Source organism: Amblyomma mixtum, chromosome 1, assembly GCF_055824585.1.
Source record: "Amblyomma mixtum isolate Tamu chromosome 1, ASM5582458v1, whole genome shotgun sequence".
NCBI lineage: Eukaryota > Metazoa > Arthropoda > Arachnida > Ixodida > Ixodidae > Amblyomma > Amblyomma mixtum.
In genome coordinates this window covers 6,471,447-6,495,599 of record NC_143012.1, presented here as the reverse complement: position 1 = coordinate 6,495,599, position 24,153 = coordinate 6,471,447, and the positions used below count along the sequence as shown (strand labels likewise).

Below are 24,153 nucleotides of genomic sequence, written 5' to 3'. Positions count from 1 at the left end.
TGCAACACTTTAATTCACTGGAAAGTACGCGATTCAGAATCGGAGTATCGTTTTTCGCTATATTTTTCAAAAAGTGAAAACATTTTGCATACTACATATCTACACATACGCAATTCACCCTTCACCCTTTTTACCAAGCGGTAATCGTTTGAAGTTTCATCTATGTTAGTTTGTTTGCTTTCATCTTTCATTATTTTCTTCCTGCGATACCAACCCGGAGTCCACCCAGTACAACGCACTACCCAACATCATCACCACCAACGTGCTTAGCCGGGCATGTTATTTGCGGTAGCTCAGTGGTTATGGTGCTCGGCTGCTGACCCGAAAGACGCGGGTTCGATCCCGGCCGCGGCAGTTGAATTTCTTTGGAGGAGAAATTCTAGAGGCCCGTGTACTGTGCGATGTCAGTGCACGTTAAAGAACCCCAGGTGGTCGAAATTTCCGGAGCCCTCCACTACGGCGTCTCTCATAGCCTTAGTCGCTTTGGGACGTTAAACCTCATAAACCAAACCAAACCATTTATTTATTTATTTATTACAAATACCTCAAGGGTCCTCGGGTGAGGGCTTTACATGAGGGTTATTTGTTACAAATATCTGTCACACACACCTGCCACGTCCCACAACCTGCCAACCAATCAGTTCATTGTCATCTCACATTGCAGATGCATGCTTGTGGTTCCTCTTTCATAAGGCCAGCGCCGAACGCCGACGACAGATTTTCTGCACTAGGCTTTAAAAGCTTTCGCGTTAATATAACACCCAAGCCGCCCCTCTTAACCAGCGCATACGACCGTGCCTGCGGGGTAAAGTGGGAGCATGTACGACTCTGAATGCGAGGGCGCTGGAGGGTTCGATTCCCCTCAGCTTCCCATCTGATTTGAGAAGCCCGAGTTGGCAGCTTCTCCCAAATCGGTCATGTCACGTGACGTCACACAACCCTACGACCTATCTGTGCCCGACCATGTCAGTTACCAGCTACGACAGGTCTGCCATGTCCGTGATTTTTCGTTCAGAATGCCGGCACCAACAACGCATTCACCTGGTTTTGTAGAGAATAGGGCCTTTAATGTTGTCCCGTTAAAAAGGGCCGCTGTCCTGCCTTTATCTTTTCAGACGTTTGTTTAGCTTGCCACTGTTCGCATTAAAGTAGTGCGGTGCTTCGCCTTAATCGTGGGATCCCAGATACAATCTATCATTATTATTTTTTTATGTTTTGTTTATGTTATGTTTTTATGTTTCTTTTTATGTTAGTAGTTCGCGATGACGACGTGAGGCTGTGACGCAGCGATCAGAGATTATTTATATGTGGTTTTCCGATTAAAACAGTCAGTTGTAAGTCAGCGCGTGTTCGTGTCTCTCTCTCTCTTTCTTGGTCCTTCGTTTTAGTTGCGCTGTTTCGTTCCTTAAAGATGCAATACCAACTCGCCCACTATGCTATGTTGCTACAACCTATCATTGGCCGGCCTCCTTCCCAGAGTGGTAGTCAGGGAATCAAAGCAATCAAGGCGGAAACCTGAACCGCGCCGAAAGGGGAGGAAGGAAGGCAGGAGTGAAAGAGGTGCCGTAGTGGAGGTATCCGGGATAATTTCGACTACCTGGGGATCTTTAACGTGCACCGGCATCACATAGTAGACGGGCGCCTTTTGTTTTTCGCCTCCATCGAAACGCGGCCGCCGTGGACGAGTTCGATGAATATTTTTTTCCAATCTTCTCAATAGATGCAGCTTGCAATAGCGTTAGAAATCTCAATTGAAATTACGCCGATCAGTACTTTTCATTGTCCTTTCAATGTTTTTTTATTAAAATCTATGGAAAGCAGCGTGTTGAAGTTTTGCATGAATGTAGAACTTGCTATTCTACACAACTGATTCCAAAAACAATGCGCATTGAACAAAAAATACTTTTTTTCTTGTTTTAATAAAACTGCGCCCTGTGAGTTTTTTAAGCTATTAAAATAAAAATTAAAAATTACTGGTAGATATCTGGGAAAAATTCTTCGCTTACGCCTAGTGGTTTCCGAAGAATACACTGCAAACCGAAAAACACCCGGATAGGAGTAAATGGCTCATCGCGTAGCGCACTCCCGAAAAGGGGTTTTTATACTCCTCAGAATAGGAGTATATCGTCTACTCCTCTGCTTGAAGGGATACTTTCGGAGTGCTAGAAGGAGTAAAGTGTTACCGCTCTGCAGACGGGAGTTTATTTAGGAGTAAAGTTGTGATCACAAAGGAGTTAGCATGGCAATTAATAGAAGTATTATATACTCCTTTGCAGCTACTTTTATAGTACATTTCAGGAGTACGTGCCTGTTCCTTTTAAGTAGTTTTGACAGGAAATTTTTTGAGAAATTTTTCTTACTATAGGGTTACATTTATGATTCCCAGATGAGTATATTATTTCACTTGATGCGGAAGCCGATTTGGAATAAAGTATTCGTATGGAAGGCTCATTTTAGAGCTTGATATTCCAGGATAAATGCGTCGATGAACTTACAGTGATTTATTTCAAACAATATTTTATTGGGTACAAAACATTTGAGACATGTGTTCGGCAGCTTGCTTTCGACGGTTACAGAGAACCAACGTCTTGGCCCCTGTAGAAAAGAAGAGTGCCTTAACCCACGCTGTCTTTGGGTACATAATTTAAACACCCAAAGGAATGAAAATAGAGATGCCACACTTGAAAGCAAGGAGGGAACCTTGAAATGCTTCGCTGTCAACATACAGGCTCCTTCTGAAAGAAAGATTAGAAAAACAAATGCATCAGTGGAATTGCACCTCTAAGCTTGAAGTATGACGTGCTTCAAGTGTAGAAGTCAACCGTTCAGAGTGCACTTTTCAATAAAGTAGGTATTATTGAAGTTTAAACGTTTTTCATGACAAAAGATTAGCTAGCAGAACATAGTAGGTAATCAACTAGCTAATACATACCTGTACCCTGTCGGATGACAGCGGCTAAACGCGGTTTTCAGGGAATCACAAATTCCAGAAAGCCGCTTTCGTAAACGTTAAGGCAATACGGCGAATGGGAAGCAGCATCGATAGGGAACATTTTTTCCGCAAAGCATAAAACTGAAAAAAAATAAAATGGTCTTACTGAGGCACTTGCGCATTCGCGCTGCCTTTGGCTGCGTTCCTGCACCGAAAGAGGCCTCGAGATATAATTTTTTTTTACTTGTGAGAGGTTCCTCATGCTTTTCAGGCACCATATCAGAAGCAATTACTGAAATCAAAACATGCAAACAAAAGACAGCGCTTTGCATACACGCAGCGGAAGCTTACATGCAATTTCCTTGATGGGAGAGCCCGCAGCTACGCATTTTCAGGACGTCCTCATTCTGTGTATAGGCCAAAGGCAGGGCAAGGGTGACTGACATAGCAGGCATTGTTAGGAATAGAAAGCTACCACCAGACCCACCCTCCCGCCGCCACCTGTCTTCTGTTAAGCTTTGCCCTCACATTCGTGGCCAGGGTTCAAAAGAAATCATTCTAGACAGGTCTATCTGGCTGGGTAAGGAATATACTTTCGGGAAAGAACGCCAACCAGAAAAAAAAAAAAAACATGTTTGGGAATCTTCTTGGTTCTTTCAGCAGGTGTGACTGCGAGTGAGTCACAACTTGCCTTTTTTAAGCCTTCGGTTAGTCATCCGCCGGGTCACTGATCGTAGACAGTTGATGCAAGGATAGTTCCCTCGAAGTCAGTCTTGTCAACCCGCGCTTCCTTCCTTGTTCATTTGTTTGGCATCCGCTTTGTGCTGCTTCAGTTTGTCTGGGAAATGCTTGCTTTCGCCAATGTACTACGTCCAGCACGAGCAGGGGATCTCGTACACTGGCGTAAGCTTTATTCTTTTTCTTTCGCTGCCTTCCTGGGATCAGCAGTCTGAACCGGAACGCTTGCCTCCACGAGTTTCACATAATGGAATGTGTTCGGAAACTGCACGCGAAGTGGAAACTTCTTTTAACATTTTTCAAATGCGAAGAGCTTACAAGATACCACATTTTGGAACTAGACGCCTAACCATCCAGAAAAGGCAGCGTTCAGTATGGTTGAAACCTCATGTCCGCTGCCGAAAATCGCTGCAACGTTAAGATGCCACGAACTCGGAAAATGTAACAGTTTAGCTAATCTCCGTGAGCGCTAAGGCGTCGCCATGTCCTGTACGTGCTATCACCGAAAAGAATAAAATCGCTTGCATTGTTTGCATAACAAGGCCCTCTTAAAACACAGGAAAGGAAGCAACCGATTAGGGCACGGTTCTCAGCACTGTTCGTAATAACATGACAAAAATTCACAGACCCCAAGGCTGTGCATTTTCACCTGTCATTGCCTGTACATATTTTCCACATTCATGGGGCGTGAACGCATGAAGAAAATTTGGTCCCTAGAAGAACTGACCGTACTTCCAGCTGTACATGTTAGCGTAACAGCCACGACTGCAGTGCCACACTCTTTTTTTCAGCCGCATGCAACAACAAATTTCTCAGATACTTACTTCATGCCTGCTGTGTGAGTTGGCTCCACCGGACCACAATGAAGCCTTTGCTGTTTTGCTGTTCTCGTTAAGCCTTTCATCTCGGCGCACCCGTGGTTCACAGCAAGTCTACGCACACTGAAAAGGGAGCGGCGTTAAGTGCATGCGCGTCTATGGCATCAAAGGAGAGTTTAATACTGCTTACCAGAACACACGACGATGATAATCCGGTCTTTAGTATTCTTGCAATACAGCGAAAGAACGAGGGGCCGACGATGTCGAGAAAACTGGTGCGTCACACACACATCGCCATGTCGGCGCGGCGAAACGGCAGCAGCCAACACTTGTATGCTGCGTAGACAATGAATGACTAGCCGCTGCTTCTGCACATATTGCTGGCTTGAGTGAGACGTTCATTGCAGCACGTTGCTGCTAAGGTCGATGATGTCCAGTCTTACGTCACGACAAGAGCGCGCAAAGGAGCGGGTGGCAAACTGGCGGCTTCGGGGAGGTCGACGCGTCACACACCGCCATGTTGGCTCGGCTGAGCTCGGCTGGCTAAGCCTCTCGCAGACTGCCGTCGCAGGCGATGCAACACCAAGCGTTCTCCGAATACACTGGGGGCTTCACAGGCACTGTCTGTGGCGCACCTTGGTGCGCGAGGTTGCGGCGATCCGGTGTCTTGTAACATGACAAACGTGCGTGAAGCAGCAAAAGCACAGGCGAGCAGGCAGCGACGACAGAGCCGGCGTCGTCACCTGCAAGTGCAGCGAACCGGCAGCTGCCACTAGGCGGCGGGCAGACACTAAGGAGTGCATAAAGGGCCTGAAGGAGTATTGAAGCCGACATACTCCTTCTTGGAAAAGTAGTAAAATCATGTAAATGCTTTATTTTACTCCTCGATTTCGCGACGGCAGTAAAAAAGGAGGATTTCCTCTTTTTTACTACTTAAAGTCGATTGCGCAATTTTCAATAAGGAGTTTAAAAGCGGACACTAGCCATTTATATTCCTATTTGGGCTTATTTGTGTTTACAGTGTATGTACATGAACATGCAATAATACTGATAAAATATCTGAAAACTCGTACCTTTCCGCTCGACGTTATCACGAAAACGGATTAGAAAAGTGTCTCTAAAGGCTATTTGATATCTTGTTTTCTCAACGCTAAAAAAATGCTCTATCAGCAAGGTGCAAAAAGTCTCACCCCAACTCAATTTATATACGCCACAGAAAGGATTGTTTGCGACGCAAGATTTTACTGAGAAAGTTTATTCAGAAGTAACTGCATCAAAGGGTTTAGTGCGGCATTGCTGAGATGCTTCGAACACTAGGCAGAAAGTTTCGTCTCGAGAAATGGCATTCGAGAGTACAAAATCAAAAATTATGGGAAGCGTTTGGTGCGGCGACCGCAGCGCCAATTTATATAAAACACATGTCATGCAGGCTAGAACATGAGGCACAGTTGAGAAAAAAAAACGCAGTGGAGGACAGGTCGTGTCGCTTTCAGTCGTATTTCCAAAGCACCGTAAACGAGCAGACAACTATTTTAGCTCTCGTTACGTCTAGTCTTACGTTTAATATGAATCACTGATTAGACAACTACATCCCTTGGCATATAAAGCTGCAAATTAGAGCGCAGAGTAGGGAATGTACAGGTTCTTGCAGGAGCTTCATACAAGAGAGGAACCACGAAATGTGTGCCCTATTCACAGCTGCGACCTCACCTGTCCACCTATTCCCAACTTTTGATAAGATACTGGAAGTACATTCACAATTTTCCGCTGGGTGCCGACAACGATGTCTGAATCGCCTCTCTTTATCTACCGTCACCATGATTAGTAGCTTGTGACGGCGATGAGAAGCGCCAGCACGAACGACCCTGTAGATTCGTGAACGTGCAATGCGCATTACTGGTTCTCTTGTATCATGGATGCTTGCCCTTTCTGCATTTCTCTCTACAGAAGAAACCGGAAAGTCCACAGTGGTGCCATGAGCAGCCAGTCTACACTCGGAAAACCGTGGCACAGATGAGAAAACATAACGACCAAAAGCACGTTTCCTACATCAGTGTCTACATAAGTATCAAATTAAATACAAAGTAATTAAAAAGTAATGGAAAAATAGCGTTATGAAGAAATAAGCGAGCGCAGGAATGAATTAAATCCGTTAGAGACCGGGGAGAGTCCGCAAGCCAAATTCCGGAGGGCTGTCTTGTCTTGCGGAGCATCTTCGTCAGTTCAGGGCACTGCGTACAGAATGTAGACCAGGCATTAGTCATAGGGGAGTTTGAATATTTTGAAACTTTTGAGTTAGCTTTGCGACTTGCGGTCATCATCATCATCATCAGCCTGACTACGCCCACTGCAGGGCAAAAACCTCTCCCATGTCTCTCCAATTAATCATGTCCTTCGCCAACCGCGGCCACCATATTCCCGCAAATGTCTCATCCGCCCACCTAATTTTCTGCCGCCCCCTGCTACGCTTGCCTTCTCTTGGAATCCACTCCGTTACCCTTAAGGACCAGCGGACGCAGTAAGACCTAAACAAAAGACGCCAGCTTACACCCCCAAAAGTATAATTTAGCCGGATTCTCCTGATTTTCAGGCACACAGTGTACGTTTCTCAGAAAATTAGCGAGAGAAAAAAAAACAGTGCGAAGAGATCAAGCAATTCGAGCGCTCGCGTTGCCTGCATCTTTTTCTTCCATTTTTTTTTCATTTTATTGCACTAATTTTATAGTCATTCAAAAGGATCGACTTAACGTAGTACATGTTACGTTGCATTTGGTGCCACCGCGGTGTTTCTCCCCCAGAAGAATGAAAAGTTATATTTAGCGCTGGAGTAAAAAAAAAAACGAATATTCGTTAATCCACATCAGAGTGAACGAGAATGGGCAGGGCGGAATGTTTTCAGATTGGTCATTGCGTGACGCTCAGATTCAAATTCGACTCTCGCGTATTTTATGTCTGGGAGAATCCGTAAGGTCACATTTATACGTCGCCTTTCCCAGTCATCATCATTTAATGTCGCGCAAGCAACCCCGAGACTTTCAACTGCCTTCGAACTTACAGCCCAACTGCTTTTTAAAACCTATCTCCTTTATAACTGTTTCCGCAGTCAAGTCGTGCTGTTAGGATTGAATGCACGCTTTCGACCAACACTAGCCAGGCTAAAGTGCAGCCATTACTTCACAACATTTCAGCGACGGATGATGTTCCACGTCGCCTCCTTTCCCTCTACTAGCATGCATGAGAAACTCCGCGGTATGCTCCACAATTATACTGTGGGAACTCCTTAGAACAACCGCTCTGCGTATCGGGTTCGCCGACAACTATGCAAGAGATAGATGATGTCAGCCTTTGTTTTTAATGAATGGCAGCCAGGGCTCTTGGGCGGCGTTCACCCACTCCAGTAGAAGCGTAGAAACGCGTTCAGGCCTCTTCTTGTGCCCACTCTGCACAAGAGGGGGCTCGAAAATGGCACCAAAATGGTCATTTAGTAGCCGCGCTGCCGTTTGTCGGCGAACCAAAAAATGCTTTGAACGAACCCTTCCCGCCTTAAACCGGATACAGTATGCCAGAAAACACGCGAAAAGATGGACCCGCCATGATCCAGAAATGAGTCAGATGTGACAGACCTAGCTCGAAAGAAACGGGGAAAAAAAATCTTCATTTCTGGCTCATGGCGAGTCCAGATTGTCTTGATTTCTGCCACTCTGTATCGGTTCAAGATGCGAAGGGCTCATACAAAGCAATTTTTTTTTTTAGCAGACAGATGGCAGAGCGAGTTCTGAATGACCTATAATGGTAGCATTTTTGAAAAAAAAAGTGTCCGTTAGGGGTCAACCGTCGCAGGTGCTTATTATACTTACGCGAGTAGCATGTTGTCGAGAAATTTCCAATTTTGCTGGCTCCCCACGTATTGAGCAAATTTCGGGCGGTGCCAAACCGTTCCAGAAAACTCCAAGGGGCCCCCTGAAACGGGGGGCAGTTCTTGGATGCGCCATCATAGTTTGCGTCGTAAACTGCAAGACCAGCCAAGAGGTCCGTGTTGTTTGCCCAGGTATTGCAAATCTGCAATAGCAGGCGTCAGAGTGTAATATTCATTGCATTTTCATTGTTTTTCATTAAAACCAGGAGGTATTAAAGTGCGAAAGGTCACAATAATATTGACAGCATAATACGGAAAAAAAAACAGGCTTATACCTTAAGGCTTAATAAAGGTGATTACCTTAATGCTCATTCCCGCGTCGGATTACTTATGTTTTATGCCGTTATTGTGTAATGCTGTGTGCACATCTAAAGGTGTAGTTAAGGGTAGTGATTGCATTTCAAACTATAATCTGTTTTTGATACTAGCGCCAGTCTAGGACGATCGCTGCATTCGTGCGAGGTGGGGGGAATTGAAAGGCATCAAAGGCTACTGAGAGGGGCGGCAAGCGTGGAGGGGGGGGGGGGGAGATATTTTATCAAGCAAGCAATGTGACAAAAAAAGAAACCTACGACAAGATGCCAGAAAGGTGCCCACTGATGTTGAAATTTGGTAAACAAGGTTTGAAATTCTTGCAAGGGACCGGATACTCAGCGAACGTCGCTGACAGCGAAGCCACTGTAACTGGAGGACGTGCATGATGCGGGACGTTAATGTTTGATTACACGCCATGGCGGAGGATTCACCAATTGATTTCAAAATTTTACGAATTTTGAACATGAGGGTGTCAGGCAGTGATAGAAACGCAACTTTGCGACTTTCCGTGAACATCAAATAGCTGCAAGGAACATCGCTTTTAAGGCTTTGTGACATCGCTCTCCATATGTATTAAAAAAAACGGCGGATTGTTACCATCAAATATGGACAGTAACACTAGCAGGTACACAGCGCTGCTCACCGGGGAGCATGTCGATAGTCTCACCTCTTGCTCTCACAGCGCACATGACCACTGACGAAATAATCTCGTGAGAAAGGTCACGTACGTGTAGATTTCGCTGTAAAATTGTTTTCCAGCTGGATATTTACAACGAAAAAAGAAAGAGAATAAGTTTGCCAACTCGGACAATCAATTGTTCGTTTTACCCAAAAACAAATCTAACGCGCGAAAACAGAGGCATAACGGCATCGTATTTTTTATAAGATGCAGGGAAGTCAAAAAACACGAAATAGTACCATATTGCAGGGTACAGTACCTTTACCAATGATAATATTTAAGGGCGTATTGATAGTGTCAGTGTTGTGAGGAATATAAGTATATTAAAATAATCTTTTTGTGTAGAGCTCCTGCCGTGAGGCAGTTGGAGAAAAACCTGGGAATTCCCCTTAACCGCTACCCGCTGCTCAGGGAGCAAGTGAAGTTAGAAATGGCACTTCGCTGCGCAGCGGAAAGGAAGAACAAAATCGTATATGTCTTCGCCTTTCTCAAAACAGGATTGTTGTGTGGCAAGCTAACTTTAAAGTTATGAGGCCTTTTGTCTCTCATTTAGTACGGCATTGGAACGCCAACTTTTTCAAGGCATTTTCAGTTCAAAAATAACGCAAATCCAATCCTCTTCTATCCAGCATTATATCTCCCGCGCTGCTGGAATCACTATCCATTCGTGTGTAATCCATGCGGCGCAGTGCAAAGATCTCAAGTCAGACCTCAAAGCCCTGGCCACATCTTCACTTGAAAAGGGAAGACAAATGTACTCGGTGAGCTTCGGAGCCGGAGAAGTGAAGGCAGCTTACCTTTCTTCTGATAGATTCCCCGTTGTCAACAGTCACCGTAAAACCGTGAGTCTTATCGAATGCGAATATAGTGCTGTCGGCCGTAGCGTAGTAAAATGTCGATTTGTATGTGAGGGATGTGTTGTCGCAGATCTGGGAAAAAAAAGCAGAGAGGCCATTAAAAGGAAACGATTGGTTGGTTTATGGGGTTTAACGTCCCAAAGCGACTAAGGCTATGAGAGACACCGTAGTGGAGGGCTCCGGAAATTTCGACCACCTGGGGTTCTTTAACGTGCACTGACTTCGCACAGTACACGGGCCTCTAGAATTTCTCCTCCAAAGAAATTCTAGCCGCCGCGGCCGGGATCGAACCCGCGTCTTTCGGGTCAGCAGCCGAGCACCATAACCACTTAGCCACCGCGGCGGCAAAAGGAAACGAGTGAGTGCGAATAAAGGAAAAAAAAATGCGAGTCAGGTGTTCTAACAGATCGCTTTTCAATTCAGTTCCTAGCCGCCGTGGTGGCTCAGTGGTTATGGTGCTCGGCTGCTGACGCGAAAGACGCGGGTTCGATCCCGGCCGCGGCGGTGGAATTTCTTTGGAGGAGAAATTCTAGAGGCCCCGTGTACTGTGCGATGTCAGTGCACGTTAAAGAACCCCAGGTGGTCGAAATTTCCGGAGCCCTCCTCTACGGCGTCTCTCATCGCCTGAGTCGCTTTGGGACGTTAAACCCCACAAACCAAACCAAACCAATTCAGTTGCGCTGTTCAGATCCAGTGTCCACGCATGGCAGTTGTTCGAATAGCGATAATGGGTTAATGTCCATAATACGGGATTGGTCCCTACGCTCAGATCCATGGGAGTCTTTCCGCCACTCCTGGCGCGGTGGTAAAATGGTCATGCGATGCGCCACTGCCCTTCTGTAGCTGGTGCTGCCATCGGTGTGACTTGGGTTGCGGCCGAGTTGCTCTTCCTGAGCGACCTCTCGCGACTGAACTGCTCCCTGACACGGTGGGCTCGTTGCTAGGCATATACACCTGGGGCAGGTTGTCTACCACCTGTGGGCAGGTGAGAAGCCTGCCAGAGAACAGGCTTCAGGCAGACAAAGCGACAAACGCACAAACGCTAAACGGGGAAAATGGCCACTATAAGTTCTAGCGCACTAAAAATATCAAAGGGATGTTCCTGTATGGACGTGTTTCCGCGTAAGCTGTTAAGGGAGTCTTCTATTTATAGTTAGTTGAATGGCTCACGTCACCCATTGGAAAATAAGTCACATGGCTATAATGACGTCAACGGGGACAGTAACTTGTTAATGACGCCATTTCGTGACAATGACGCGATCTCCGGAAACAAGCCACTGATAATGGGTCACATGACAATTATAGTGAGTAACACGGTCTATTATAGTGTCCATGTGGTCTTTGGGCCCAGTTTCCAGTCAGTCTTTGTTCCGCGGAATGAGGCACTGAATTGAGTGTCAGATGAGAATTATAGTAAGCCACATGAGCCATTACTGTGGCCTGCGTGTCGAGTAGTTAAGTCACTGACGATGATGTCATTTCGCGTGACACAGGTGAGCTCCGCACAATGAGCTTCTTTGCAAATTCTTTGACGCTGCATACTGCTAAACTTTTATTTGGGTCCTGGCTGTTTCCTCTGGCCACCTTACGTAGGTGGTTTGGTGGCATGTAAAATTTCCTTCAACACCACTCCTTTTTTTTGCATTTTGGTGGAAGAGAAGTCACACAGACCCAGTGCACTTTAATTCGCACTGAATTTGTCTCTTCTTGATGGTGCAGTTCTCGCTGCATTCAACGCTGTGAGCATATCGCATACGCAGCAAGCGGGGCGAGACTTGCCTCTGGCACGAATGCAGTTTGCGAGTAGTCTCCCGTTTTGCAGGGGTTCCCTGGGCGGTACTTTCCTGCTTTGTCGAAATGATTATCCGGATATCTTGGCTGGTACCAACGTCCCGCCATCGTGAATGACACAGCGTACATGGTGTCGATGCCGCGCGTCTTTTGTAAGTGCCTCACCGCTGCCATTGAATCCTGCTGTGAAAACGTGGGAATGAATTAGCCGAGTTGCATTTTTCGCTCGAAAAAAAAAGCAGTTTTCAGTTCCTGCAGAAGTAATCGCTGCTGGCTCGTGTCCCATCCGCTCAACATGGCTACATCGAAGATTGCAGCGTACTGATTTAGGCTGGTGTAGATCTCTAAGCGAACGGTAATTGAAGAAAGCCTCTTTCGAGCACTCTAAGCACGAATTGACCTATATGGAAGTGAAAAAAAAATCACTCGACTTGGGTAATTAAGCCAAATGTGGATATGTGCACTAGCATGACGTCATTTATCGGCAGGAGCTACGACCTACTAGGTGATGCCAGGCTACCACCTAATTACCGCCCCAACTTCGCCTTCCGTTTAGCTGCTGTGCAAGTATCATAAATATATATCAGCTGTATCTTAACGATACGCCTAAAGGGCAGTAACGTGGACACTAACGAAAAGGTTTTAACTCATATATGAGGACAACGCAACGAGCTACGTAAAGAAAAATGATAGATATTGCGTTTACAGACAGGAAACAAACGCGAGTTAATGGCATCCTAGTTTAAATCAAGAAGAAACTGGCTTGGGCAGAGCATCTAATGCACAGGCAAGATAACGAATGATTGGTAATGGTGACGGACTTGACTCCAAGAGAGGACAAGCGTAGCAGGGGGCGGCAGAAAGTTAGGTGGGCGGACAAGTTTAGAAATTTTGCGTCGATAAACTAGCTGCGAGTGGCACAGGAAAGTGTTAATTGGAGAGGTACGTGTTAAGCTTCCTCTCGCCGAGTTTCGTGATTTAGGTAGCATAGAGAAAGGGTACCCAATTTTGGGCCTTTATGATACACGCGCAACTAATAGGCTATGCAACATGCACCATGCAGGATTAGAAACTCAGGGAAGTGAATGATTTTGGAACTCACCAAAGTATGCACGTAGCTCGCGTTTTGGTAGTTTTTGCCCTTGGTGACCCTTAAGGTCGGCCCTAGTATGAAGCATTCAGTGATGTTGTTGTCGCGGTGAGATAAGTGTCCCAGAATCACCACTCCTCCAGGGATGAATGTCGTCCTGCAAGTACAGTAATAATATTGAATACCAAACTGCGGACGAACAGTCGCTAACCGCTCCTCATGACGCACTACATGCCGATACAGACGCACAGACACAGACAGACATACACAGACGGACGGTCGGACGGGTACTTTGTTTGCAACGCTTTGGGAAGAAACAAACTCCGGACACTGTTACGGCTACACGACATGGAAAACACCCTATGGGCATATGCTGGGGTGTTTAAAAAATACGATGAGAATTAATAAAACAAAACAGCAGCAAAACTACCAATCTCTGTGCCAACGCACTCCTTGGAAAAGAAAGAAATCAAAACATCGAACGCTCACTTCATGTAATCCGCCACTTGATTACAGGTCGTTTGAGGCCGGCAGTAAAGTCCGATGACCATGTTGGAAGCATTCTTGCCTTCTGCAGCCGCGATCTCTTCCAACTCCTGCGATACGCAGCGCTGTAATCCCAAAGCTGTGCAGAGTACGTGAGCCACAACGGCGACAGACGCCAGCACCAGTCAAGTATGAGCATAACGGTTGCGTACGCTGCCACAGTTATTTCGGAATTTCGTTCACGCTTAGCAGTCCAGCCCCGCGCAGGAAACCAGTGCTGCTCCACGACAACACAAAGAAATGAACTGAAGAAATGAAGCAAAGAAGGAATGAAATACCGAATGGCCAGAAACTGTGCTGTGCCCTGCCGATATCAAAACATTTCAACTTTTTCTGTCAGCCGTGGAGCCGACTTCGAAGACTGCGGCTGCCTGCTAGCTCGTGATTAGCGCATGCGCATGCACAAGCCTGCTGTTGCTGCTGTTGAGCGTATATGCTGACTCACTGTAACAGCATGCAAATACTTATCTTCAAACGTAAAAAACAATAAGCAGCCAACACCAAGCAGCGCGGGTGACAGAAAAGGCCTCCTTGTTCCAAAATGCAACTGTTGATTGCCTGCGCCTGAAAATTGAATATCCAGCCAATTGTTAAACCCACTAATGCATAGACGTTTATTAAAATTTTGCTTGAAAGTATAGAATTTGATGCTGTTATTCATTTGGCTTGCAAGCCCCAGAGATGTGTTATAGGGACCGATGAATTCAGAAAACTTCCCAGACTACGATCAAGCTCGGCAAATAATTCTAGTGTGTGAATCCCAACAACTGCACGCACATGCACATACAACAGTCCAATAGCGCCATTCAAGGTCATTCCATTGCCGGATCATGTAGACACACGTTTATTGAAATGTTAAGTTGTTCCCCGACATTACTAGTTAGCTTTTTTTTTTGTCAGTGAGATTTGCATCATCTCACTGCGCTCATTGAGCGGACGCTTACTTTGCTTTTAGAAAATGCGTTTGTAAATGCTGTTCGCGCAACACTGATCAGACCTGGTGTTTTACAAGCAAAAACAACACAGACCTTACAGGTCGTGAAAACGCTTATTAGCCGCGAATTAGTCCTTTCTTTTATAAATTTAGACCAAAACATGCCATCGTAAGAAAACATTTACGCCCTTTGAAGTGAATACTTGTAATTTTTTTTTTGTCCTAAGTCCACGAATTGATTCAGCGCTGTTTTCAGGTTCTTAATTACGCGTCAGTTGACTTATACCCGCCAGAATAAGTCGCTATGTAAAAAGAACAGGATGTATAGACTTTCCGAAGCAATCATGCTTGCAGAGCAAAAAAAAGAAAACCTTAAAACTCGTACGCGTTCGTCTTAAACAAAGTGTTGGAGGCGAATGAATGCATCTTGGCATATTGTGCTTGGTGTTGTCCTTTGTGTGTAAAAGGGAGTGAATAACGGCTGGTTTTATCAGTAATTTTATTTGATACTGGCAGAGAAGGTGAGCGAAGACTTGAGGCTGGTAACTTGCTGCGATAAAACTCTCTATGCTGGTAAGTGGGCTATACGTCGCCGGTAGTATATTTACCGTCTTATGAATAGTTCCTTGGCGAAGACAGGTAGTTATTTCTAGTCGAAGTAACTTGGCGCATCATTGTTTTCTTCGTTAGGAAATAGCCGCACAGTTTTGTCAATGTTTTAAGACCGTTTTTTTAATTATTCTTTTTAATAAGATTTTATGAAAATGCAGCCTGCCACTATATCTGCCGACAGTGGCGTTACAGCGCTGCTGTTAATATGGATGCGGATATCTGTAATATACATGGCCGCTTCCACTTTAGCGACACACTCTGAACCACCGTAGTGGCTTGAAATATGGTTTCATGATAAGCTACTCTCGCAGCTACTGCCGCGCTTCTTATTGCCTTAATTGGGAGCGCGCAGTAGCAACGTGCAGTTCCCCACACACCAGCTATTTACGGCTCGTGACGCAAGCATCACCTCATCTAGCTTGTCTGAATTCTTACTGTACACGAAGTCAATTAAACATGAAAGAAAATGAGGAAATTAACATCATCTATTTGTATTAGAAGAACGTGAAGCTAGTCAAATGATTCTAAAACCATTTATTCACACGGTTAAAAATTCAAAAAGTGAATTCATCTTTTCGGACTAAAAAACGTATTTGACTCGTTCAATCGAACAGGCTCAGCGGTTCAGACACCAAACCTTGAGTACGGTGAGTGAGGACATCACCACCTGCGGGCTGTTCTTCACGATTAGTTCGTGGATGTTGAGAAAGCCCCAGCCGTAGACGTTGCGCTGCCAGTGTTCCTTGTAGTGTTTCTTGCCGTCGACCGACCGGATCTCGGTGGAGAAACCACCGACAGCCCTGAAGGAAGTAAGGCGGGAAAATTTGCATTCGTGTCGAAGTGAATAAAGCCATTTCTCTACTAACTATTGCGGCATCAGCCGAAGCTGGGCCATTTGAGCCGCCTGGAAAGCCAGCTCAGTGTATTTGTGCGGCAAAAAGACGCAAGAAAGCACCAGAGTGGATTAGAGAATAGAGGTGATGTAAATATATCCTAGCTTGAGCCAAGAGGACAATGTGAACATAGAGAAGGGCAGGGATTGTTGTGGAGAGAGATTACCGATAGCAGGTAGGTTAGTGTAATTGTCTCGAAGAATAAAGTTGTATTGGGAGCGACAGAGAATTACGTGGGCTGATCAACGTTGAGATGTTCGCTGGGATGGATTGGCAGCACGTAGCGCAGAGCAGGACTAATGGACATCGTTGGAAGAGGTATAATTCTGGAGCGGACAAGCCGAGCTGGTTTTCATGATAATGATCGGATAGTAGTTGGACTCGAATGTAAGCGATAGGGTTCTGAATCCCGCTGTAGAAGACCCTGTTAGACCCTATAGCAGAAATCCTATAGCCAGGTAACAATTAAGCATTTATGAGAAATCATGTGAGGGCGGACTGCGATCACATAATAGCTGACAGTTAGCAAATCACTTTGGGCATTCGTTCAGTGAAGAAACTTGCTGTGAACTTCCGCTCCGTCTGCCGAACGCAGAATATTCATTCATGTTCATTACCACGCAGTATCGGTCCAATGACTTCTCTACACAGTAAAAGATTTAAGACCGGTGGAATTTTTCTCTCACACTCAGTCGTTTATGACGTATTCGCATTGCATTCTTCGCCCAGTTCGTTTTCACTCCAATCATTAGCGGGAAAGGAGGCGCCATCTCTCGCGCAGGACGGCTAGATGAGGACCTCACTATCACTGATCTGTTTTCAGATATGCTCCACGCGGTAGCGCATTAAATATTGTCACGTCGTCCCAACGTACGCAGAAAAAAATTTGGCAGAGGCTTAGCTTGGTTAAGCCGGTAAGTTGCGAAAGCAATAGCCCTGGCTGCGCCTGGTTTGGCTGGTGGTGTGTCTTGGTAGTGCTCTTAGTAAAGTTTATGTTTATGAAAGTTTTGGCCATTTGTTTTGCATGGCATTATACTCACCACACGAGGTCCCCCACGTGCTGGGAGATTTATGCGTGCCTCGGTCGCCAAAACGAGCGGCTGACGCTAACGGATGGTTGTCTAGAAGCTTCCCTCTTCTTTCACTCCCACTTCCTCCCTTCCTGTACGGTGCGGTTCGGGGGTCCACCAGATGGCTGAGAATTTCGTTTCCTCAAAATGCGTTTCGTGCCGAACGGGTGGTGGCGTTCCTCCCTTCCTGTGGTTCGGGTGTCCACCAAGATGACAGAGAATTACTGCGCCATGCCTTGCCCTTTGAACGCACCGCTTTTTGAGAAAAGAAAATGGCGCAGTAATTCTCTGTCATCTCGGTGGACACCCGAACCGACCGCTAAGCGCGCCGCGCGCGGCAGGAGCGGGAGTGAGGCCGCGCTTGGTAGCTGCGGCCTGCAGGCCCTGGTTCGGCGGACTTGTGTAGCGGTCTCGACCAACGGGATCCCGGAATGAGGAACTCCGCCTAGTATTGTAAGGGGTGAGACCCATTAGAGGCCTCTCCCCGAGCACCTCTCTGTAAAATACTAAATAAATGCTTTTCACCACCACCACCACCAAGTTGGAGCCCCGCTCTTGCAGCTGTGACGGATGGATGGATGGATGGAGAGGAGCGCCCCCTTTGAAACGGGGTGGTGGCAATTGCCACCATGCTCAGCTTTTCTTTACTATTAAGGCGGAAGCCTTTAATGTCTCATCGTTGTAAGCAGCAGTTGTCGACAGAAAATGTCACGCTTTTCAATTGGTCGAAACGGTCGTGACATCACAGTGCGCGAATTTCGAACGGGGCCAATTGTACTTTGGCTAGTAACCATGCAACCAATTGAAGGGATCGTATAGTGATGCTCCAAGTAAGTGGGACTGAGCTTCGTTAATTGCTTAATTACCCAATTTGCCTAATTAGCTTTACTAGTCAGGCCATATAAATAAATAAAACCGATTAAGAAATTGGTCGAGCTCAGGAATCGAACCCCGGTCTTCGGCGTGAGAGACGAGCATGCTATCCACTCCGCCATGCCAACTCGATGGTTTGGAATGAACAAAGGCACGTCTAGTGAATTCGGTGTCTTCACTTACTCTCATCCTCCTCCATTCCCTTCCGGCGAGGTTTAGGTGTCCACTGACAAATGAGACACAGATACATTTCCTTTCCTCAAAAACCAATTTACCGACGAGCGAGGCGTAGAACCGAATGGGCGATGGCGTTCTGTGGACTCCTTGGCAGCGTTGCAAGACGCTGTCGCATTCCACTCTTAGGAGCGAAGCTTAACATCTTAACCACACATCAGTGACCAATTCTGGAGGCCCGTGTACTGTGCGATGTCAGTGCACGTTAAAGAACCCCAGGTGGTCGAAATTTCCGGAGCCCTCCACTACGGCGTCTCTCATAGCCTGAGTCGCTTTGGGACGTTAAACCCCATAAACCAAACCAAACACTTTAGGTCAAAAAAGTGCCCCCCTGAATTTTGTGAGACAGTTACTGCGTAATTTCCTTTCCTCAAATACAATTTTCATTTTCTTCATTACGGCTCCTCTTTATCTATCTTCTTTCACTCCCACTTCCTCCCTTCCTCTACGGTGCGGTTCAGGTGTCCACCGAGATGACAGAGAATTACTGCGCCATTTCCTTTCCTCAAAAAGCATTGCGTTCAAAGGGCAAGGCATCGCGCCGAACGGGTGGTGGTGTTCCGTGGACTCCCTGGCAGCGCTACAACGCGCTGTCGCGTTCCACTCCTAAAGGCGAAGCTTAAGCGTCATTAATTAGCAGTTAATTAGTATTCAGGTATTAATCAGCAATTAACCAATAATTAGTGATTTGTCATCACTTAGTAATTAGTACTCAATTCTATGTGACGCCACCAGTGCCACAGAAACAGCGAAGGTGGTGCGGAAAACGCTTCCGCCTCTACCCACTTTAGACAGTCAAAGTGCCCCCTGAATTTTTTTTTTGTTTACTGTGTTGGCTTGGTTTGGTTTGGTTTGGTTTATGCGGTTTAACGTCCCGAAGCAACTCAGGCTATGAGAGACGCCGTAGTGAAGGGCTCCGGAAATTTCGACCACCTGGGGTACTTTAACGTGTTCTGACATCGCACAGTACACGGGCCTCTAGAATTTCTCCTCCAAAGAAATTCAACCGCCGCGGCCGGGATGGCAATTCTCATTAAGATTCGCCATCATCTTTACCTACAGTTTCCTACAATTCTAACCTTATGCAACATCTCTGCTTTTCAGCCACCAATCCTCCAATCGCTTTTTGCTAACTTCCACTGCAGATTTATTTACATGACCATTGTTATCTTTAAACCCTAGGGCCTCAGGAAGAGTGACTGTGCCTGCATCGACATCCGGATGGATACCATCACATTTGATTATGAGGTGTTCAATTGTTTCCACAGATCTACCACACACTGCACATGTGTCATCTTCTTCGTTAAATTTCTTTTTGTAGCTGCGCGTTCTAAGGCACCCTGACCTAGCTTCAAAAAGTAGGGCAGATATCATAAAAAAAGTCTTTCCTGGTCTGCCTTTTCCAGTATCGATGTAGTTCTACACTATGTTTCTATTCCATTGAATTCATCCAATTTTTAACTTCCGCGTTTTTAACCTGTCGTTTAATGCTCTTTCTTTCTCCGTCCTCATGACCGGCATACTTACTAGTTAGTTTTCTAGTTCTTTTCCGCCACTCTGAGTCAACGCTCTTTCTGTATAAATATTTAAATACCTTAGCTGCCCACCTGTTATCGTCGAATTTCGTCAGGCGTTCTTCATATAGTATTTTACTCTTAGCTTCCCGTGCTTCGAACGATGCCCAGCCCATATCCCCTTGTACTGCCTCGTTTGTGGTTTTGCCGTGGTCACCTAGTGCTAATCTTCCAACAGCTCTCTGATTTACGTCTAATCTCTACTGAACTTCTGCCTTTAAGCACAGAACCGCATTGCCGAAAGTAAGTCCCGGCACCATTATTCCTTTCTAAATACCTCTCAGTACTTCATATTTGTTGTACCCCCATAATGCCCTATGTTTCATTATTCCGGCGTCTTTTCGTCCTTTTGCCCTAAGAGTCTGTTCATGCTTTTCCGTGTATATCTGCCCTTCGTTTAGCCATATCCCGAGGTATTTGTATTCGGCCACTTTGGGTATTTGGTGGCCTTGTATTGTAAGCACCTGATCAGTTGTATCGTTAAAAATCATCACACCTGATTTAGTTGCGCTAAAACTGAATCCTAGAGCGTCTCCTTCGTCTCCACATCAATTAACCAAAGTTTGTAAATCTTCATAGCTATCTGCTAACAGTACAATATCGTCCGCATACATTAAACCTGGGAGTCGCTGCTCAACTACATTTCCGCCTAATCTGTACGACAGATTATAACCTAGATTACTTTCTTCTAGCCTGATTTCCATATTTATCACGTAGAGCAGACCGCTAAGCGCGCCGCGCGTGGCAGGAGCAGGAGTTAGGCCGCGCTTGGTAGCTGCGGCCACGCTACGCGACGGCGCGAGTTGGGCCCCTGGTTTTTACGGCAGATGGCATGACGTCACAGCAGGGGTCATGTTTGCTTTCGCAATAAAACTCCGGATGGAGTGTCACATGCCTCTCTTGAAGCCAAATCATTTAATACAGAGCGGATAATTCGACGACGGCCATTGATGTGACTTAGCAGCGAATATGGCATCCCGGAGTAAAAGTGAGGCCAATTTCGGCGTCCCAGTGATATAGGAAAGGTTATTGTGTCAGGGAAACCTTGCATGCGAAGGTTGGAAACTTGAGGTTCCGCTTCCTCTTGAGGTTTTATTGTAGCGTGAGCTTGGCCACAGTCTCGCTGTTTCGCATGCTCTCTTGCTCGACCATACTGCGCATGCGCGCTGCGTCCACTGACCCAGGGAGCCATTATGCGCACTTCCTTTCCTTAAAACGATCAGAGTGTGAAACGTTGTTAACGCCAACGCCACTGAACACAACGAACGCCGACGGCCTATGGCTTCAGCGCAGCGTTTCTGGCACAACGTTGTCAATGCCACCGCATGCAGCGCACACCTGACACTACCGCCACTTAGCTTAAAGCACGATTGAGGTGTCCACTTTTCCAAGAGGGCAGTTCTGCGCCTTTCTGGATCGGGTGTCCACCGAGATGTGGACACCTCGCCGCTCGCCGCTGCGGGCTACTGCGCATGCGCGAGGAGATTGCGCCGCGTGTATAAATGTGGAGGAATACACAGCGGCTTCGGCCGCTTTTTTTTTGAGCAGCGTCCGCTCCGGCGGACGCAGTTGTTGCTGCGACGCGCGTCTTTTTTCCTTTTTCTCTTTTCTCTGATCTTTTAACTCTCCTCTATCTGCACGTGGCAGCGGTGGTGGCTTGGCTAGAGCCAGTAGCAGGCCCGTGCGATTTCCTCTTCATCCTTCTCTCAGTCACAACAACAACAACAACAGCTACTGCGCTACCTTCGGCCGGTTATCTGTTTTTGTTGAGCCAGCGTCCGCTTCGGCAGACACGGTTGTTGCGACGCGCGTCTTTTCTCTCTTTTTCCTCTTATCTTTCAACTCTCTTCTATCGGCACGTGGCAGCGGTGGTGGCTCGGCTTGAGCCAGTCGGCAGGCCCGTGCCCTTTTCATCCTTCCCTCAGTCACAACAACAACTGCGCCGTGTTCCAAGGAGGAAAAAGAGAGTCGGACTGCTGGTGAGCGGCGCAGGATTTGAAAAACTCAATTCAGTCCCCGAGGTTGTCGCGTGGCAGTTAGCCGCTGAACGTAGGAAAAATGATACCAACCTGCCAATTTCACTGCCATTGACAATTGATACTGCACATTGTCTCGTGTTTATTTTAGTCATAGTTACACATACCGGATTTTCAACGTTTAACAGGGGGAAACCAAGGTAATAACAAGCTTAACTAAGATATACCAGTACCTCACACTACGCAGCCTGGCGCTTACGGAGAAACATTTGTGCAGAACGGTAGTCATTCATTTTTTAACAGTTTTCGTTTCGCGAGATGGAAAATATCATCCACGAGCCAGGAGAACGAGATAGCTTACGGTGCGTGCACAGAGAACCCGAAGCGGGATGTGTTGCTCTGCCTGGCCGCATCGAAGAAGGGCTTCAGGTAGGCGTTGGTGAACGTTCCCATGAAGGTGTCCTCCGGCCGCAAGAAGAGCGAATCGTAGAAGACGTAGTTGCAGTTAGCTTCCGGGGGCATCACGAGGCCAACGTGAAGGTAGCTCACTGTGCATATTGTGGTGAAGCGACGCAGACCCGGAGCTGTTGGGGGCAGAAGCAAGAGGAAAAAACGTCTGCTGAGGTGCTTCGGGCGTGCGCAAAAAGTGCTTTGCAGCTCAGTATGATCTAAAGAACTCGGTATGCTGTCTCCACTGCGCTGACTTCTGTCCTAAGAGCAATTAACATCCGCGCTTCGTTAATCCTCGGTCTTTGCACCTACACTGTTGGCAGCGCATGCGCCATGCTCTAGTCTCGCCTTGTCTACTGTATGGAGGGGGTAAATTACTGGAGTGTTCCGCCTACTTCGGAATCATTACGTACATAGTCTCACTGGCAGCTGTGTAATCAGATTTAAACGTATTCGAAGCACATGGCGCGGATTGTGCATAATTAGGCGTCACCTAGAAGAGACCCCATCGCTCATGCTAATATCATTAATCTAACTTTTTCCCGCTCGAGCGCCATTCAGACGCTGCTGAGTGGCGCGATGTGAAGCGCCCTCATCGCATCTAAAACAGCGTGGACACTTTCGGAGCCAGTTCCATGAAGTTCTGCTTGTGCTTGTGCAAAGTTCATTGGCGGAAACTATTCGTCTCATTACTCGAATGCCGGGCTCGAATGCCGGTTGACTAACTAGGGAGGCAACGCAGAAAAATTTACAGGGGCAACTCATCACATTACGTGTTGGCAATGCGAGTGCATTAAGGACTGTTGATGCATTAACATCGAGTTTTGAGTCATTCTTTCGTGGCTGTGTTCGCGGTCGCTTACACACATGTCTGCACACAGCTAGGCATCTCTTCGGGTCATCTAGCTGACCGGTTAGATGTTTTACTGAAGGTGTCGACACAAACAAAGTGCAGACACATCGAAATGTATTGTTGTCACTTCAGATCTGAGGACGTCACTTCTCTCCAGCCTGTGAATTAATTAATGAACGGCATTTTTTTCCCGATTACCATTTTAACGCTATCGCCTTATTTTTTTTCGCGAACCCGCCTCCCGCAAGCTTTTCTTCGTGACTGTACCTGTGTAAGACCACATTTTCGGATTGTACGCATCCAACATGAATAAACACTTATCCAACGCGCACTTAGGGCGTGGTCCTCAGCGGATAATTTCCACATCATCTTGTGTGAGCCTGCTATACTATGCTCCTGTTTTTCACTTTCGGCTGTAGCCATAGTGCGTGCCAGGTGATGTTGTCCAAACTACTATATACTTAGTAGCGTGCTTCTCTCTGTAAGTATCACATGGCTTAATTGAAACCTCTGCAGGTTAGCCCACATTTCTCGAGTGAGTTTTATTCTTGGCGGTGATTCGTGCGGTCGCTGTCCTGTCCATACGTAATACCATCACACTTGAATGAGGATAACGCGTTGCTTTCCACTTAGCTGCCGGCCCGTGTGGTTGAGCTTACCTTCTTGCAACGTGTTCTATATTGGACACATGAGCATTTGAGTGAAAAAAAAAAGTGACAGGCTAGCCCTCACGTTTTGGTGTAGTCGTTTGAGCCGATACGGTAGTCTTCGGGCTTGCTGTCGGTGCGGGCGTAGTGTCTGACGTGGAATCTGTCGCCGCCCCAGCCGTAGTCAGAGACCCAGTCGTATCCGTGGACATGACCACAGTCCCCGACATTGTCCCTTTGGAGGAAGGTGCCGTCGACATTGTCCCTTTCGAGGAAGGTGTCGTCGACATTGTCCCTTTCGAGGAAGGTGCCGTCGACATTGGTGGGCTAGTAACAGCAGGAGGCTGCGTTTGGG

At 46.6% G+C, this 24,153-nt stretch overlaps 1 protein-coding gene and 1 long non-coding RNA gene across 3 annotated transcripts; both read right to left on the bottom strand.

Annotated features, from left to right (window-relative positions):
- Positions 1-2,497: 2,497 nt before the first annotated feature.
- On the bottom strand, positions 2,498-5,509 carry LOC149365358 (uncharacterized). Of its 2 annotated transcripts, none has more exons than XR_016282661.1 (3): positions 4,679-5,509; positions 4,495-4,611; positions 2,498-2,735 (listed from the first exon to the last, which is right to left on the bottom strand). It is a non-coding gene; the product is annotated as an uncharacterized LOC149365358 (long non-coding RNA). The 2 variants fall into 2 exon arrangements; XR_016282660.1 differs by lacking the exon at positions 2,498-2,735 and adding an exon at positions 3,228-3,935.
- Positions 5,510-7,873: 2,364 nt separating this feature from the next.
- Positions 7,874-22,424, bottom strand: LOC149365357 (uncharacterized). Its single transcript, XM_089568428.1, has 8 exons — positions 22,210-22,424; positions 15,866-16,028; positions 13,626-13,732; positions 13,149-13,293; positions 12,035-12,229; positions 10,196-10,327; positions 8,423-8,547; positions 7,874-7,928 (listed from the first exon to the last, which is right to left on the bottom strand). Exons 1-8 carry the CDS (start codon positions 22,368-22,370, stop codon positions 7,874-7,876), a joined length of 1,083 nt encoding a protein of 360 aa, XP_089424554.1. The 5' UTR covers positions 22,371-22,424.
- Between the last annotated feature and the right edge of the window lie 1,729 nt (positions 22,425-24,153).